At 30.5% G+C, this 16927-nt stretch overlaps 3 protein-coding genes across 3 annotated transcripts; 1 reads left to right on the forward strand and 2 right to left on the reverse strand.

Annotated features, from left to right (window-relative positions):
* Positions 1–1166: 1166 nt before the first annotated feature.
* Positions 1167–1877, reverse strand: LOC135120589 (DNA-directed RNA polymerase II subunit RPB11-like). Its single transcript, XM_064044922.1, has 5 exons — positions 1809–1877; positions 1662–1751; positions 1542–1608; positions 1371–1484; positions 1167–1226 (listed from the first exon to the last, which is right to left on the reverse strand). Exons 1-5 carry the CDS (start codon positions 1868–1870, stop codon positions 1179–1181), a joined length of 381 nt encoding a protein of 126 aa, XP_063900992.1. The 5' UTR covers positions 1871–1877; the 3' UTR covers positions 1167–1178.
* A 4381-nt stretch (positions 1878–6258) lies between these two features.
* LOC135120562 (protein-S-isoprenylcysteine O-methyltransferase-like) lies at positions 6259–7812 on the forward strand. Its single transcript, XM_064044886.1, has 7 exons — positions 6259–6656; positions 6726–6854; positions 6906–7025; positions 7200–7276; positions 7337–7431; positions 7550–7693; positions 7755–7812. Exons 1-7 carry the CDS (start codon positions 6548–6550, stop codon positions 7810–7812), a joined length of 732 nt encoding a protein of 243 aa, XP_063900956.1. The 5' UTR covers positions 6259–6547.
* Positions 7813–8958: 1146 nt separating this feature from the next.
* Positions 8959–10322, reverse strand: LOC135120587 (optic atrophy 3 protein homolog). Its single transcript, XM_064044919.1, has 8 exons — positions 10249–10322; positions 10101–10192; positions 9895–9994; positions 9732–9775; positions 9548–9592; positions 9286–9396; positions 9129–9204; positions 8959–9073 (listed from the first exon to the last, which is right to left on the reverse strand). Exons 1-8 carry the CDS (start codon positions 10283–10285, stop codon positions 9012–9014), a joined length of 567 nt encoding a protein of 188 aa, XP_063900989.1. The 5' UTR covers positions 10286–10322; the 3' UTR covers positions 8959–9011.
* Positions 10323–16927: the final 6605 nt, after the last annotated feature.

Consider the following 16927-nt stretch of genomic DNA (forward strand, 5'->3'; position numbering starts at 1 on the left):
GAGTTCGAAATAAATCCTTAATAAAGAACTAGTTTTATTATTTTTTTAAGTTAACCATGGGCCCTTTAGCCTATTAAGTACCTCAGCTATTGCTTATAAAAGTTATTTAAAGTAAATAGGGAAATAACTAAATGATTTTGAACGACCAACTGTTTCAAGCATGCTCAATAAATAAGTTCAAAAGAGTGCAGAAAGAATCTCCAATCCTAGTAATTTCTAAGTCTGTCACTTGTATGTTCTTACTATTAGTCACGCAAACCTTATACGTCTTTGCCACATTGATTACTTTCTTAGTTTTACTTATTTAACGCTTTGTCCGCCGTCATAACTGGAACGAGAGTTGTCGTCTTAGCCCATCGGATAAATTCATTGACGCGCATACTCAAGGGGGCGGGTTCAACTTTTTACCGACGTAACTTACTTTTTTCGGGCTTTGATGGTTGCGTAATTAATCTCGCTCCCTTTACTTCTACTATCTTTCATCTCAATTTATTTTCTTAATTGGCTGACAGGAATTTACTTTCACGAGTTATTAAAATTTTTAAGTTTTTTTTTAAATTTGTTCTAAATCAAGCATATTCAAAAGCTCAGTAGGTGTAACAAGTTTAAAAAAGACAAGGGCATATGTGTAAAAGTGTGTACAGAACAAAAAGTACATGCTTTCTATATAATACTTTACCACCAACAAGAAGGTTGATAGCGACTTTATTGGGCCGTACTCTGCACCTACTTGCTGTATAACTCTCGACGTGCCTACTTTAAACTCCTATAATTCTCTTTATGTCCGAAATAAATTTAAATCAAAAAAAAAGAAATTCAAACAATATAAATTTCATCTACTATATGGTACACAATTCTATAAAGTTTTTACACTCCCTTCAAAGGAGAAGGTAAAATTAAAACGTTCGAAATAGCGCCACCTACTCGCATATAGTGAAGATGAGGAACACCAGTAATAAGCAAAAGCAAAGGTAAAGAATTTTATCATACTTGGTTAAAAAGAGCAACAAGAAAACCGCTGACAGCTATTAAATTACAAACTTAATTCAAAACTGTTAACAATTAAATCAAGAAAATAAATTATATATAATAAAGTGCTCTTTCGTAAAAAGATAATAATAGGCAATTTTAAATTCAGGTGAATCATATATGCTTTTTTACTAACTTTATTAGATATGTTATAACATAAATCTTTTATTCACCTCTTTCTTTTTGTCAACTTCGTCCTATTAAAATAATTGCGAATTAAAAAGTTAAGGAGTAACTAAAGAAAAAAAACAAAAAACTTAGGTGCCGTTACATAACTACTAAGCAAAAGAAAAAAGTTAAAATCAGGCGCACTATGTGGGGAAGCTACAATTATAAAAAACCTGAAATTGATTTTCTAAAATTTCAATGTCTACAAGTAGATGATTAATGGCATTCTGGAGAGCGTCAACAGGGGAATAACTCTCTCCGTGGTGTGTTTGAACACGAAGTATAATCTAAGTAACAAAATTAATAGTGTGCCAAATATTACCCAGATAAAAGCTATTTAAAACCTCATGCTGTAGAGGGTGAGGATTTTTATAACCGGAAAATATAACTTGATCGTCTTTCAGAAGCTGCCTACAAAATATTATATTGTTTCAACAGCCAGTTAAAAAAGGTTAGGAGCTTACTCACGCAATAAATTTCCAAGGGTATGATCTTCTTTCTTAATGGTAAACGTAGCTGCGCTAAGAACTTTAGTGTCCATTTCAAAGGTTATTCTAAAAATAAGGATATAAGTTTTTTTATTTAAAACTATATGAAAACTTAATAATAACTTCTTTTCTCCTTCTCCTAACAAAAAGGATTCAGAAGGCTCAGGTTGATTCAAACCGCCCATTTTTAATATTATTTATTTTTAACAAATAGTTGGCACCTACTAAAGTGTGAATGGAACAAAGTCAACACCAATGTCTTCTTTAAGGTCGGCAGTTACAACAACCGGCTTGTAAAAAGCCGGTCAAATTAAGACATGCCCACTTCCTTAAAGTTTAAAACTGTCCAATGAAAACTCATCATGACGTCGTATATAATAGTAGTCCGCTTTCTCAGCGGGCTAGTAGAGAGGTAGGTGTTTTCTTCACGAGGTGCCCTTTGATGTTACGTGTTCTCGAGGTTATCGTTATTATAATAGTAATTTTTTTTATAAAATTATAAGCTTGCCCACGGCCTGCTGTGTATTAATATTTTTTTTTTATTGTATAGTTTAGAAGGTAGGATTTTTACTTATTTGAAGAGTGCGTACTGTATCGTTTTTAACACTAAGCCACCATATTATATAGTATAAATTCTAGAGTTATTCAAAAACGTAATAACCAGTAATCTTAAACCCGTTCAAAAGTGGTAAAGGGCTTGGCTATGGGAACTTCAATTTTTTTAAAAATTGTTAAGTTAAATTTTTATAACTTTTTCACTTTTACCATTACACTATAATTATACTTAATATTGTTGCCTACTATATTTCGATTAAAGAAAAGTTACAGTCTTACGACCCAGGCAGGGCCAAGATGCAAAAGCATTTAGCTTCTAAGGGGCCACTCCGATGATTGCCTAGTAGAATTTATATTTATTAAGTATGATAAAAAAGTATTTTTTTTCAAATCTCAAAGCTGAAAAGCAAAACTAGTTTAGTATCCAAATCATTAATTATTTTTTTTTCAATATTTATTTCTAAATAACACCCAAAGTTATTAAACGTTAACATCCATGTTATTAACGTAGCAGAACTTATTTTTGGTGTTTTAGTTAAAGGGCCCTTCCATTTAAATAATAAATTCACTTTTTATTATTTTTATTACAGTTTTTGTAGTCAACAAATGAAGAGCACCCGCAGAGCGTTGTACTACTGCGTACCTGGAAACAAACGGCTGCGTGTATATAGAAATACAAGAAATTATTATAGGCAAGTTTACTAATAAGGTAGGCTTGTATTTTAAGTGATCTTTTATACCACCTTTTACGTACTTTTTAGATTAAATAAAGATATGCATAATTTTATACAAAACTTTTAATTTTAATTGCTTATGTTGCACAAATTTCTTCTTTGGCGATATTGATAATTTATAATTGGAAACAACCTAATATAAAAGTATTTTTTTGCTCCTTTATCTGATGTGGGCCCTGTAGCGGTGTAAAAGAGCAGTCTAATTACTATGACATTATAAACAAATTTTATACACTTGTTCCTACGTTAGGTAGTTCAACAACTCCGTTCAATAACCACCACCTACGATAGGGTCATTAAGGAATGACGGCAAAGCCAAAGATCTTAGTTATCCTTGTTATTTACCCTATAAACTTCTTTTTTCATTTTATATTATTATTATTGCTTAGTCGGGTCTTGAAGGAAAACACCAATTTATGAGCTCTCAACAGGGTGATAGCGTACACATTAGTATTAAGGTTGTGTTAAAGCAATATCATATATATGCTTAAAAAATAGTCCCACCCCTAACCCATAATATATATCAAAAGACCAATGCGCGGCCGGCGACCGCGTGTACTATCCCAAAATTTTCGTAATTGGCCTCAACTGACAGTAATTGCGCATAGTGAGCCTATCTGTAGGTGGCGATAGCGCGTCGAAAAATGTTATATAAAGGTCTTGGTGTAAAGCATCATTACGAACAAACCATGGCGCGCACACTTGTTTATTGCTAGCAGCCCCTATTATACCGCCGATAGATGTAATGTTTAGTTCCTATCTCCTGGTACAATTCGTTCTTCTAAGGCTTAGCGAAACAAGTAAATTTATGATTCCATTATACTGAGATTGAAACTTACCGGACCTTGCTCTAACAAAATTCTACTATACTGATCCTGGCATCTCTTGCCGTTTTCAAAATTTTTTCTCCTACAATTTTTCGATTTTGCTAAGATTTCCTCATCGTTGGGTCATTTCTGTGAATGCTTTCTAGTACTCGGTGCTCAATAAGTCTCTGAATCTCACTTTTATAAACAGAATTTATACCAGCGCTCCGGGTTCTTACAAAAAACAATATTGAGTCCCTTTTAATGAAAAGACTCGGGGTTTCTTATAGCATTTCTTTGTTTTGGTAATATTATGTAGAGAGTACTGTTGAGCCCTAATCTCACGTTTAGTTTTCTAGGTTTAAACTATAGGGCCTAGAAGCAAAATAGGTAAAAAAAGAAATGTAAGGGGTTTATTATGCTAGCCTCGCTATCAGCAAAGATTAAAAATGCGCTGGTCGATAGGACTTTCACGTAAATTAAGTTTACTTATCTTCCTTTGTCAGAGGAATTTAGTATTGAAAACATGCAACTAGTCTAAATTTCAGAATTAAAAAAACAAAAATCTGAATATATATCCCCTCTCCCTCGCTCTCTAGTCGATTAGAACAAAGTTCTCTAAGTTTTGACCATTCTCTCTTTTAGAAATCATTAACTTTACCATGAATTAACTAACATTTTTAGTCCTGTATATTTTGCTTTTCCTGCTTACAATTTTTTAAAGCAAGCTTTCGGTCTCGCATATAATTTTTGCACTTAGTTGCATGTTAAGACTCAATTACGGACAAATAAAGAGTTACGACTAAAGCTTTGCGAGCTCGAGGCATCGACTCTTATAAACATCCGATGCCCTTCTCATGCTTAGAAACAAGTTAACTTTTATTTTTTATCACTAGCACCCTTTATAGGAACAATTTACACTACGAAAGGGTTTGCGACCTAACCTCTTAACTAAGATTCTCATCATGTTGCTGCTTTAAACAATTTTTCTTATAACGACGATATGTTTAAAAGCTCAATAAAAATCACGTAAAAAGAGTTCTAGATATACCAATTTCTAATAATGTTAGAAAATAGCTGCTAATGTTTAGGTTTTTTGGGTTTAAATGTAACTTTAAAAACTTTTAACCGCTGATATGGTTTAACTTTTCAAGCTCTTTTCGCAACCTTTGCAGATGTCTAAGAACGTTTCCACTTCTCTGACCGTACTTGTATACTATAATCTTTTTACGTTTATATTAGTATTTTAAAACAGTGGTAACAGTTTATACTTATTATTACACTACCGAAAAATAGTATCGTCTACTGCCACTTCCCGTTAAACTTAATTTAGGTTAAGTACGTTTTAAGTGTTAGTGTTTAATATCTCTTTAACTGCCGGATGTCTGCTTTCCCTTAAAAGCATCCTCTAGTGGAGCGGGTAATCATGCTAGAAGTTTTACACATGCCACTTGAATTAATCGTAATGTCTGTTATATATACTCTTTTATGTGCTTTATCTCTTTGTAAAATAAGAGCTTTTAAAATGTGGTTTTTCAGCTTTGAGTGGTCCCAATTTAATTACTGCTTCCTCTTACATGCCTATCCTCTAATAAATAACAAAATTTAAATTATTTAGTGTAAGTACTTTACTTATTCAAAATCTTATATTAAACTAAATACTTAGAGCGCATTCACTAATTTATAATTTTAGTTTTTTAACACTTAAATGCACTCTTCACTTCACTTCTCTTTTTTTTTTTAATATAGCACTTTTTATAAACTAGGACTTAATATTTTATTACTCTCACCTTTTTACAACTTAGGTGGAAGCCTCCATGTTTTCTGTTATTAAGCTTTAATTTGAAATAATTTTTCATGTTCTTTCTCACCATCTCTTTGCCTGAGGCCTTCTTGTGGCCGTAAGATACCTCACTTTTAATACTTTAAAACGACGGGATGGGACTGGGGGGAGGGGGGGGGGTAAAATTAATACATTCAAACTATAATCTTAAAAAAAAGCTAAGTTATTGTTCGTAATTCATTATTAAACTCCAAAATTGTTTAGTAATCTTTTATGTACCAAGATACCAATAAATTATAATAATCTTACTTAAGCACTACACACCTTCCGTGACCTGAGGATTAGGTGCTTTATAAAACTACCTTATATAAGTAGAAACTAGCCTCAAAGAAGCCTATTATGTAAATGAGATTTTTAACACTGACACGCTTTGGGCCTCCTCTTGGAAGACCTTAGACTGCTTTACAAAAAGGCGGGGGAAACTGTACCTGTATTTCGTATTAGTCTTCTATACAAGCTGCTACGAATCATGGAGGGAGCACCGGCCGGGGTTTGTTCGAAGGGATACGATACCTAAGCCTCGCTGTCCCATTTATAGTTGATACTAAAGTTCTGTTCTCAGGTTTAGAGCGTAGAGCCCTTGCTAACATTCTAAACGCAATACTGCACCCTATACGAACTTAACTATAATCCGCGCAATGCACTTAGAATTTTTCTTTTAAATATAAATAGGGATAAGGGCTGAGGGTAAAAAATGCAAAAAAAAGAATACAAATGAGATTGCTTAGCCCTGAGAGAGCTTGAAAAATCGGTGTTTGTTTACCCAAGTGAACACCAGGAAATATCTTACAAAGATAAAGGGCATTGTTATGTACCCCAAGCTCTTGTACAGCCAGCACGTTTGCTAATTCCTTAACTGTGCGTCGAGTGGTTTCCCTCATAACTAGATAAAAGAACTACCAATGAAATTATTCTTTAAACTTAATGGCTGTTCGAAAAGACATCTTGTATCTTCCCTTTGGTTTTCCGCCTCTCGATGAAAGAGGAAAAACAGCTTTAATTAGTTTATGTATCGGTTTCTGGAGCTGCACTGGTGCTTAAATACTTTATGTTTTTATAATTTCAAGTCAATACTAAATTTGCCTTTTTTTTAATATTGCAGGTCTAATTATTGCAATCTTTGTCTCAGTAATTCGGCCCTTTGGCTTTTATATGTTGTTGCTTGGGATATTCCATTTTTTAGAATATTTCTTTCAAGTGTTGTATAACCCACTTTCAACCAACACAGACGGTATAATATTAATTTTTTTTATAGTTATTTATTAAGCTTAACTACAAACAGGTTTTTTGATAAATCATAGCAAAGAATACATCACTGCTCTTTTTTTAAGTTGCCTGGAGTACTTTTTGTTCTTTTACAATTCTCCTTATATAAAAAGCTTTCACTGGATATCTTTCTTAGGTTCCCCCTTTCTTATAACCCTCTTAATGTGTTATATTATAGTTAAGCTCCTGTTGGATTTATTATATGGTTAAAATAAAAAAAAAATAGTGTGACTCTGTTATTTTTTTTTTACATTCAAGATTGCTCAATTTGAAAAGTTTTGCAACTCTAACTAAAGTTTTATTATTGTAGGGCTCTTTATTTCCTTGTGTGGTCAGTTTCTCCGCACGGCTGCGATTATTTGTGCTGGCAGTAACTTTACTCACCAGGTCGCCCGTTTTTATTACGACTACTCTTTTGCAGAAAAAATATTTAGTGTTTTCGAGTAGATTTCTTCCGGTCAAAAGCAAGCTAACCACCGCCTTGTAACTTCAGGCGTGTATAAAATTTCGAGACACCCATCTTACCTTGGCTGGTTTCTTTGGTATCTTTTACTAGTTACAATCCTCATCCCCTTTATCTACGTTCCTATGCTGTTCGACTTGCACCGAATTTTATAGAATTATCTATTAATAAAAAAAAATTTAAATTAATTTTTTAAGGAGCCTTGGTAGCCAAATTCTTTTGTCCAATCCACTTTGCTTTGTGGGCTTTCTAATCGTTTCGTTGAAATTCTTTAAAGAAAGGATTGAGCTTGAAGAGTTCTGGCTTGTTCTGTTTTTTGGAGAAGACTACGAGGCTTATCGGTGTTGTTACTTTCTGAATTATATCCGCTTTGTTGCAAGATTTTTGTAATTACTTTTTCAGGGAACGCGTGCCTTCGAGAATTCCCTTTCTGGATTCCATACTTAATAAAAAAAAATAAAATTTCATATTTATTTTGCTAAGTTATTGATTTAATTGTTTATAGTTTTGCCAGTTTACCGCGAAATAAACTTTTTGATTGATCAACTTAAACAGAATGAAGGCATCAATAACTTGAGAAACATTCCTATTAGACCAAAATTCTGAACTCAGCGCATTTACAGGATTTAGTTTGAGGATTTTTTTAATGCACGCGTGCCAAGTCGAATATACCTTTTATATGTGGAAGTTTCTGATTAACTCACTCCATATATTTATATTAAAAAAAAAAGAAACTATACATCGCATCTAGACTTCTTGAGAGAACATGGAAAAAGATTTAAGCTACAAGCTACAGGGCGTTGGGGCGAGTCGTTGGTGATTCTGAGGGAAGTAATATAAACTATTAATGGGAGAGTGACATTTTTTTTTATCTTCAGAAGTTAGTATTTGACACAAATTTCAGCAGCTAAGATGATACTGTAGTTATTCTAAGTCAGTGCGCCATCTATGGAACCTTAAAGAACTTTGGAATCGTTAAAAAGTTATGCTGGCTACCAATGTAAAGATACACGAAATTTAATTTAATGAGTATATCAACAAGGCACAGATTTTTGGAAATATAAATATGCTTGTAATGTTCAGAACGTGAAACATATATTTATGAAAATGAACTTTGTTGTAAGGAGCTGGCTTTAGCAAAATTTAAATGCTTTCTGTATTAATACATTTCCTTTGCTACCTTTGAAATATTACCACAAAAATAGTATGACCTTTAAAGAATTTGCAAGCCGATTTATAAAATAAACTCGATATATATTCAGAGGAAAAGATATTGAAATAATTTTAAAAAAGTAGCAAAAATAAATTGTAGAAGGAAAGGATGCAATAAAAATTACAAAAACTAAATTTATTGAAGAGATACAATTAAGTGCTTAGTACAAAACAATATAATATAGCCCGTAGAAAATTTTTTAATCACCTTATATTGCTTCTGTCAATAGCCATTTTTCTATAATTATATACACTGGCGCAGGCACAAATTTAGAAACATTTTTTATTTCTGTTAATAATTTGGATTTTAGTTTATTTTGTAAATTTACAAATAAATATATTTCTTGAAAAAGGGTTGATTCCCCCAATTATACTTTTGTTAATGCAAACGTTAACGGACTCTTACGAATGCAAAAAAAACTTTACGACTCCTTCCCAAGATATCTTTTAAAAAAAACTTTTGAAGTAATTAAGTGTCCTCGACAGCAAGAAAGCAGTGTCAGGATTATCTATTACCAAAATTTTAAAAAACATAATCCAGAATATATAAAATTCAAAGCTTACTCTTTTTGCCAAGGCGAGCAAGGCGGTCAGAATCTTTAAAATCTTCTTTAACAGGAGCCTCTTTCCTGAGTCCAAGCTGCTTACAACTATAATTAAAACTTCTGAAGTATAAATTTTTAAAATATGTATATAACTGAAGCATAATATATAAATAAACCTCAAAATCTTTTTTGTCCGCCTGAAATTTCAACTGGTGGATTTCCCGATGCAACTCCTCAACCCGTTGAGAAAGGGTGTTAAAAATCTCTTGAAATTTTTCTTCTTTCAGCTAAATGTATAGGTAAATTCAGTACTATAGTAAAAAATTTACGTTATTGTTATCAATACAAACCTTAAATATTAATTATTTAAAATGGGGAAAAGTTCCAAAGAAAAAAATTAATATTTTTTTTACAAACTGCAGTTATTAAGAAATGTACTTTTTCATTTGCGCTGGATCGCCAGTACTCAACCATGACTGCACCCTAAATAGGGAAATAGCTAAGAATTTTTTGAATTTAAAAACTATACGGAAATCTTGTTTGAGGATATATTATTATAATAGTAATGAGCGACAGATGTTATATAATTTATAATTTTTACATATGCTGAAAAAGTTCATACCGCGGCGACACTATAAATGAATAACTCGCTAAAGACTTCCGCGCCTACAAATAAGATTAGGCCCAAGTGTGTGTAATTTTATTTAAAAATAATTAAAAAAGCTATAGTTAACTATATTTCTAATACTTTTTAGTTAATAAAATTATTTCAACATTATAAGAACCGAGGTCAAAAGCTTTCTCTTCGGATAAAGGTTTGACATCAGTTTTAAATTTTCCATTCCAAAATTTAACTTGAGTTTTTACATCGATTCTATGAAAAAACTGAAAAGCAAATTATAATAAAAAAATTGCAACAATAATGTTATAAAATAAGTATAAGTATCAATCAATAAAAAAACTAGTAAAGAGTTTTTCAGTATATAGCAACTTGAGCGAAATATATAATCGTCTTTCTTATACGAGGGGAACCAGCGGCATAATTCTTTAGGCGAAGAGAAATGGGTTTCGAAACTTGTCTAACTTTATATCAAGATTTTCAATTTATTACTTTTTACTAAGTATCACAAGAAAAGTACTTGCAATTAGAGCGAGCTTTGCTAAAGGAAGAACCATCCCACACTAAGCTAAAAGACGAGATGCAAGTCTCAAAGGAGTGATTCCGGCCATTTACTGCACGTTTAACTCCAACTAGCTGCTTTTTCACCTGACAATTTAACCAATAAATAAAAAAGTACTTCTTTTTGAAAAGTTTTCAAATATTTATTTAATTAGTTAAAAATAATATTTTTTAAGCTAAAAAAAAACCTATGAAACCTAAAGATTAAACTAAAATGTAAGAATGGTTTTTTTAAATTTTTTTCGTTTCTTTATAGCATATCAACATTTTAAAAACTCGAAAAAATAAAGCTTGCTATTTGTTATAAAATAAATGAGTGTATTTCTGTTGTAGCAATATTTATTGCGCGCTTTGTTACGTGCAAAGTTACAGAAGCGGTCAAACTGCAGAATTTTGTTATTTTCAGCGCTTTAGTATTATCAAAAGTTTATATTCATTTAAGTGATAAGCGAGGCTAACGAATTTAAAAATAATTACTTTGTTGTTAGGAGGGTGGGAGCGGTTTAATTAGGGGAGCATTCGTAACTTTTTATTAAGATCTAACGTTTTTAATAAATCAAAACAGTAGCCGAAGAGTGCAATCCAATATTATTAGTAGCTTTCAAATTTAGTATGTATAAGTATGTAAAAAATCTATTTTCACCTTGAGAAAAAGAAAAAGATTTTTTAGTGGCTCAAACTCTTTCCCAAACCCTCATTTTTATGTCGCCATTAGGTAAAAATATCTTGGCGATAAATATTGGTTCCAGACTTAATTGGAAAGCTCATAATGAGTGCCGTGTTAAAGTAATTGAGAATTTAAATGACACCTTGTATACTTTTATATGCCAAAGAAGCCAATGGGAGCTGAAAAATAAACTTTATGATAAAAAACTAAAAGCAGGCCTATAATAAATTACGCAGTTGTAGCGTGACCCTCTCGTGCTGGGTTTTGCATATTAACAATTTACAGATTCTTTAAAAGAACCTTCTTAATATGTTTACTAGCGCACCTTGGTAGGTGTAAACTTGCAGGTATAATCTTATTAAAAGTAATCCTATAAAATTATTTCTATTCGGAGTAAAATTAATTTTTTTTGAATAGTGTTGTTCTGGAGTACCAACTTAACCCTATTTTATAATTGGTCCTACAGTAAACACTGTTAACCACTTCGGTATTAGCAGCTAATTCTTACCAAATTTACTGCATCGGTAGAGGTCACGTAGACTTTATGCCATAGAGAAGTTTTCACTTAACTTTTCTAGGGAGGTTAAGTAATTGCACTTATATTACGATGAGATATAGCGTTGAAAAAGTTTTATAAGTTAAACCTTTTTACGTTACGTTAAAATTTTTTAGAGTTTGCTCTTAAAGATTAACCCTTTATAGTAAACAGCAAGCCAGTTGACAACTTTTTCAATTCTAATTACCGTTGACTTGGCTACTTCTACCTTATAACCCATCTACGCCATAAATATACATTAAATCTTATTTTAAGCAGACATTGAACAGAAATTTATTATATACTTTTTGAATTAAAATAAAGAGTGTCAGATGACCCTCTTATTACATTTTCGGAGTTCTTTTCCTCTTGTGCAAATCGAATTTTAATAAACCGAAAAATTGCTAACCAAAAACAGTATCCAGCTACAAAACCTAATAATATAGCAAGGTAAACTGGTATGGATAACCTAATATTTTAAATATATCTGAGTTATTTATTGAAAAGAAGCTGAACGAAAGTAATTACCAAGTGTCGTTCACCAAAAATGGATAGACCCATATGTCCGATAGACTGTTGTAGATCCAAGAAACAAATGCTAAATAAAAAATAAATAAAACTAGTTTTCAGCATGGATGATTACAAATATAACGCTACTAAAATGTAATATTTTTAATTTTTAAAAGAAAATGGTCTCAGCTCGACTACCTGTAATTTATACTATGTACAAACTTTGTAGATTGTTTTGTAAATAAGTCTACTCTGAGTAACAATATTATTTAATTCTATTTAGTCAGCACATAATTTCTGCTTTAATGTCACAACATCTTGTATGTACCGTTTTTAAATGCATATTGCTAAAGAAGATTGGATCATGTTACTCTTTCAACTTAATGAACTGCATTGTAAAATATGTTAAGGTAATAAATAATTACTAAATAATCCCAGGTATAGGATAAGCCAGAGCATATGAGGAAAATGAAAGGCTAAGCGGTTTAAGTAAAATTCTGGTATAAGCAATAATATGTTGATAATGTGCTCAGCATAACTTGTGAAATTTAACAAAGCACTTTCCTGATTATTTTTTTTGGCATAGGGGTATAACTGTATATAAAAATACAATAACTTAAAAATTAATTATACGGTTTAGACAAAAAAGATATACAATTGCCCAAAGGACAATATCTAAAATAAGAGCAGCAGAAACAACTAATTGAAATGAAATCATCTGATATTTTTCTAATCTGGTAATGTCTGGGTATTTCTTTAGTTTTCCAGTCAATTTTTTATCCTTAAGACAATACCTATTTATCAAAATGATTTAGAAACGATATAACTAATATTTTTTTTTAAGAAACCTTAAAGTTACTATCATAGCGACGAAAAAATACAAAGTCAAGTAGAAAAAAGACCAGACTGTAAAATATGTCCACATCTTCCACGACATTTCCACTGCCTGATTAATGAGCACACCTAAGATTAACTTCTTTATCATTTTATGTTTCTCTAGTTACTAATATATACCTATTCCAAACATGAAGATAATCGTTCTGTAAGCCATTAATATTTTCCAACTTATTTTTCTGTGAAACTTATAATTAAAAGTATCCCAACCACTTACAGTTGTTAAGTGTTTAAAATAGGCGAACTTCCCAAATATTAGGAAAATAATAAGAGATAGCATCAATCCTAATTAAAATAATATTATAAGTAAGCTATCGTGAACATAATTTCCTCACCGCTCAGAAGAACGCCCAAAATAATGGTTGGAGCAGAAGCACCCATTTTTTCACACTTACTAATGGGATAGTAGTAGGGTTAAATTAAAAGTCATAATTATAAATAATAAATTGCTATGAAGGATAACTTTGGTAATTATTCCTTCAATTTTTTTTCAAATAGTTGATATAGAAAGGTGACCTGCTATATTTGTTCTGTTGAAAATTTTTTTTACTAAATTAGTAAATAGTTTACTGTTAAAATAAATTACGCAGTTTACATATTTGTAACTTTGTTTATTTTCTTATAAATTGCAATCTAACTAGTGTGTTTATCAAGGAGTTAATAATCTAGTAAGATTATTACGATGTACATGTATATAAACAATAATTTTACAATAAAGTCGTAATCTTTTGCTTTCCAGTTTTCCAGACCCTTATTCCTTGTCCTTATTAACACTGTTAGTAGGTTTATAGAGCCTGCATACTCTTAGTTGGTTAGGTCAAACTATTATTATTAACGTTTAGCTACTACAAGAAGTTTTAAAGGAGGTCTTTAAAGATCTAGTACTTAGTTAGTGATCTAGCATATACGCATCACTACCTTTTGACGCTATCAGAGTTTTAAGGCTAACGTGTTAAATTAATATTCTATAATACTTAAATGGAGTACTTTAGATATTAATAACTGATTTTTCTAGTAGTATCTACTTTATAAACTTTAACCCTACTTCGAAGTTAAAAAAGTTTGAAGACAAAAAAGTAGCAAAAATAATAAGAGTAGTGTTGATGTTTTAACCCAAAAAATAGATTATTATTTTTTTGTAAACTTGTAAATCAATAATTTCTATCATAAAAGACCAAGTAGTTAAAACTCTTAAGCGAACTTGAGAAGAACTTTTGCATTGAAATAATAAATTATGTTTTTATATCCATTTTAGCTATGCTGACCTGTACACGCGTATGCCAGCGCATATTATAAAGTAAATAAGATTTGTGCTTAAAAAAAAGGAAACGCATAATTATAGTTTTATTTTCAATTCAAGTATTATACACTTTGCCTTAACCAACTAGAGATATCTTTGTCTTAGGTATTTAAAGTTCTTATAAGTGAATAGCTAACGTGCTTACAGTATTCATATAGAGGCGATTAGTGTAGATAATATGTGTTAGGAAATTGTTCCTTCCTAAGTTAACCTCATATGTGTCTTTTTTTAATGCTTTCATATATATATAAAATATTTGAAGGTCATTCAAAGTTTATAACAAATATTAACCACCATGGTAGAACAAATTATAAAGAGTAAAATTATTTGGTTTCATTTAGGTTACACTTTTTCATCACCTATTTTTTAGCATAATTGTCTATTAACATATAAGGTAGGCCCAGGTTTGAGCGATAAGGGTTTTTAAACTTAATATTTTGTCTTTAACTTAAAGCCAATATAAAATGGAGCTTCCGTTAAATCGCTCTGAGTGCGTTATTCAGGTTATTTTAAGCCAAATTAGTTGTTTTTGATCATAAACTACAATAACATATAGACTGTAAGCGCTTACTGCGTGCTTAATAACTCCAAATTAACTGAACATTGGTTACTTAGCTTAGTTTATACCCAAGGAAAACCCAACGAAGTTGCTGTTTTTATTCATAAATACTCTAAACCTTTCCTACTCCAGTACATATTCCCGATTGATGCCAACTTTAACTTCGAAACAGGTGTTAACTGTCATATATATTAATACAACTATTTCTTTACGACTCTATTATTTATTACGAGTGTAAATTCTTTTTTTGTTTTGTTTTAATTACTCCATAAAAATTTTAAAGCAAATATTAACCCTTTAAGTTACAACCTACAATAATTTTATAATTAGCTTTAACTTCTACGAAAGCTTTGTTAACTTTACTTCTTTATTACCCACTATTGTTTTGTAAAGTTAGTTTACCCTTACATCTTACAAATTTTTAAACTCCTTCATTGCTCCTTTATATCATCTAAAAAAGTCATAAGATATTTTCTATTTTATTTAACTAATTTAGCTCCTATAATATTTAATTTTAAATTAAAACTTAGTAAACGTTGCCCAATTTTATTTTCTATAAATAATAATTCTATTTTTAAATAATATATATAAATTTTAAACTTAAATTTTGCTTTTAGTTAAGTTTGTGGTCTACCTAAAAAAAGGTGTTATCTTATAATTTTTTGGCGTATATATTATAAAAAAAATGTTTAGCTACTCTATTAAACTATTTAATTATATTTTTAATTTTTTTGTACCATATAGTAAGTCTAGGATAGACAGTAAACTTGTAATGGTCCACTGTTGGAACCTCTTCATTTGCGTAATATAAAGTTTACTTTTTTTATTCAGTTAAAAAAAAAATTATTAACGTACTCTAGCATGTTTTTATAAAAAATCTGCGGGTATTGAATTAGCTATGCTAGGCAATGTTATTAGAGAAAAGGGCTTTTTTATTAAAAGAATTGATTTTTAGAAAAGCTCTCTTTTTTTACGTTTTTTTATTTCAAATTTTAATTTTAATTGTTTTCATTTTTTCTCTATATTTAATCTTACTAACGCAAAGAGTTTTATAATTCAGAAGGCAATGTTCTTAAACTTACCTCCTCGAAAAGTGGATCAGTTCACTTAAAAATTGAAGTTTTTAATGATATTGGAAGTTTCATAGGCAGCCTTACTAAATATAAAAGGATTGCTGGTTTCATTTATATAAAAAAATAGTAAACGATTTTAGTTTTTTTACGTGTTAATTAAAATTTAGAGGACTTACTTTTGGAAAAAGGAAAATCCCATACATTTACCCTATCCTATACTTGTACTAAGGAGTTTGAAAGTTCTACTCTATATCCTTACCCTCAATCCTCACAGTTAAACTATGTTTTATATAACTAAATATTTATCTTAGTAAGTCATCTACAGTCAACTATAGTTTTTGGTTAAAAGAAATTATTTATTAATGCAGAGCGCTTGATAGACTGATGCGCCAGAGGCGAGACCAATACTCTAAAGTCGAAACTATGCGGTGGCAACTTTACCTATCTTTATATACTTAAATACACGCTTTCCTTATTTTTGGTGATTTATAAGTTTGGCGCCATTGCAGTTATAAAAATATATGTTTTACTAAAACGCACACCATTATTTCTTTTTTAAAATTTACACAGCCTAATATTTCGTTATTTAGTTTGCAATAACTTTTTTTTTCGTTTACAATACTTTTAAATATATTTTCTCAAAGTTATATTTTAAATTTTTTTTCTTTATAATATGTTATAACTTTATTTTTGTTATTTTTTATTTTAATTTGACATAGAAAAAATAATGTTTTTTGATTTACAAAGTATCATGTTTATCTATTAACACTTAATTTTTTTTCCAGAATTTACATAGGCACTTTTAATGCTCACAACCGCCCAAGTTCTGAGGCCGATTTGATTGGCTGGCTTGTAACTTCTCTCAGTGGATTGGATAGTCTGCCAGATATGTACGCTATTGGGTTGGTTATCAATAAATCTAATTTTTCCTTTAAAATTCGTTGAGACTCCTAACCCAATTGGTTATGACTTTATGAGGGATAAGTGTTTAAAAACTGTATATTTTTATATTTTTCATTTTTATTCGGTGTAACTAACTAAGTACAAATTGATTCCAACTTAAATATTGCTTTTTAAATTAAATACTCCATTTATTAGTT

Source organism: Zophobas morio, unplaced genomic scaffold (assembly GCF_036711695.1).
Source record: "Zophobas morio isolate AGI-343-1 ecotype UQ-CSIRO unplaced genomic scaffold, CSIRO_AGI_Zmor_V1 ptg000398l, whole genome shotgun sequence".
Taxonomy (NCBI): domain Eukaryota; kingdom Metazoa; phylum Arthropoda; class Insecta; order Coleoptera; family Tenebrionidae; genus Zophobas; species Zophobas morio.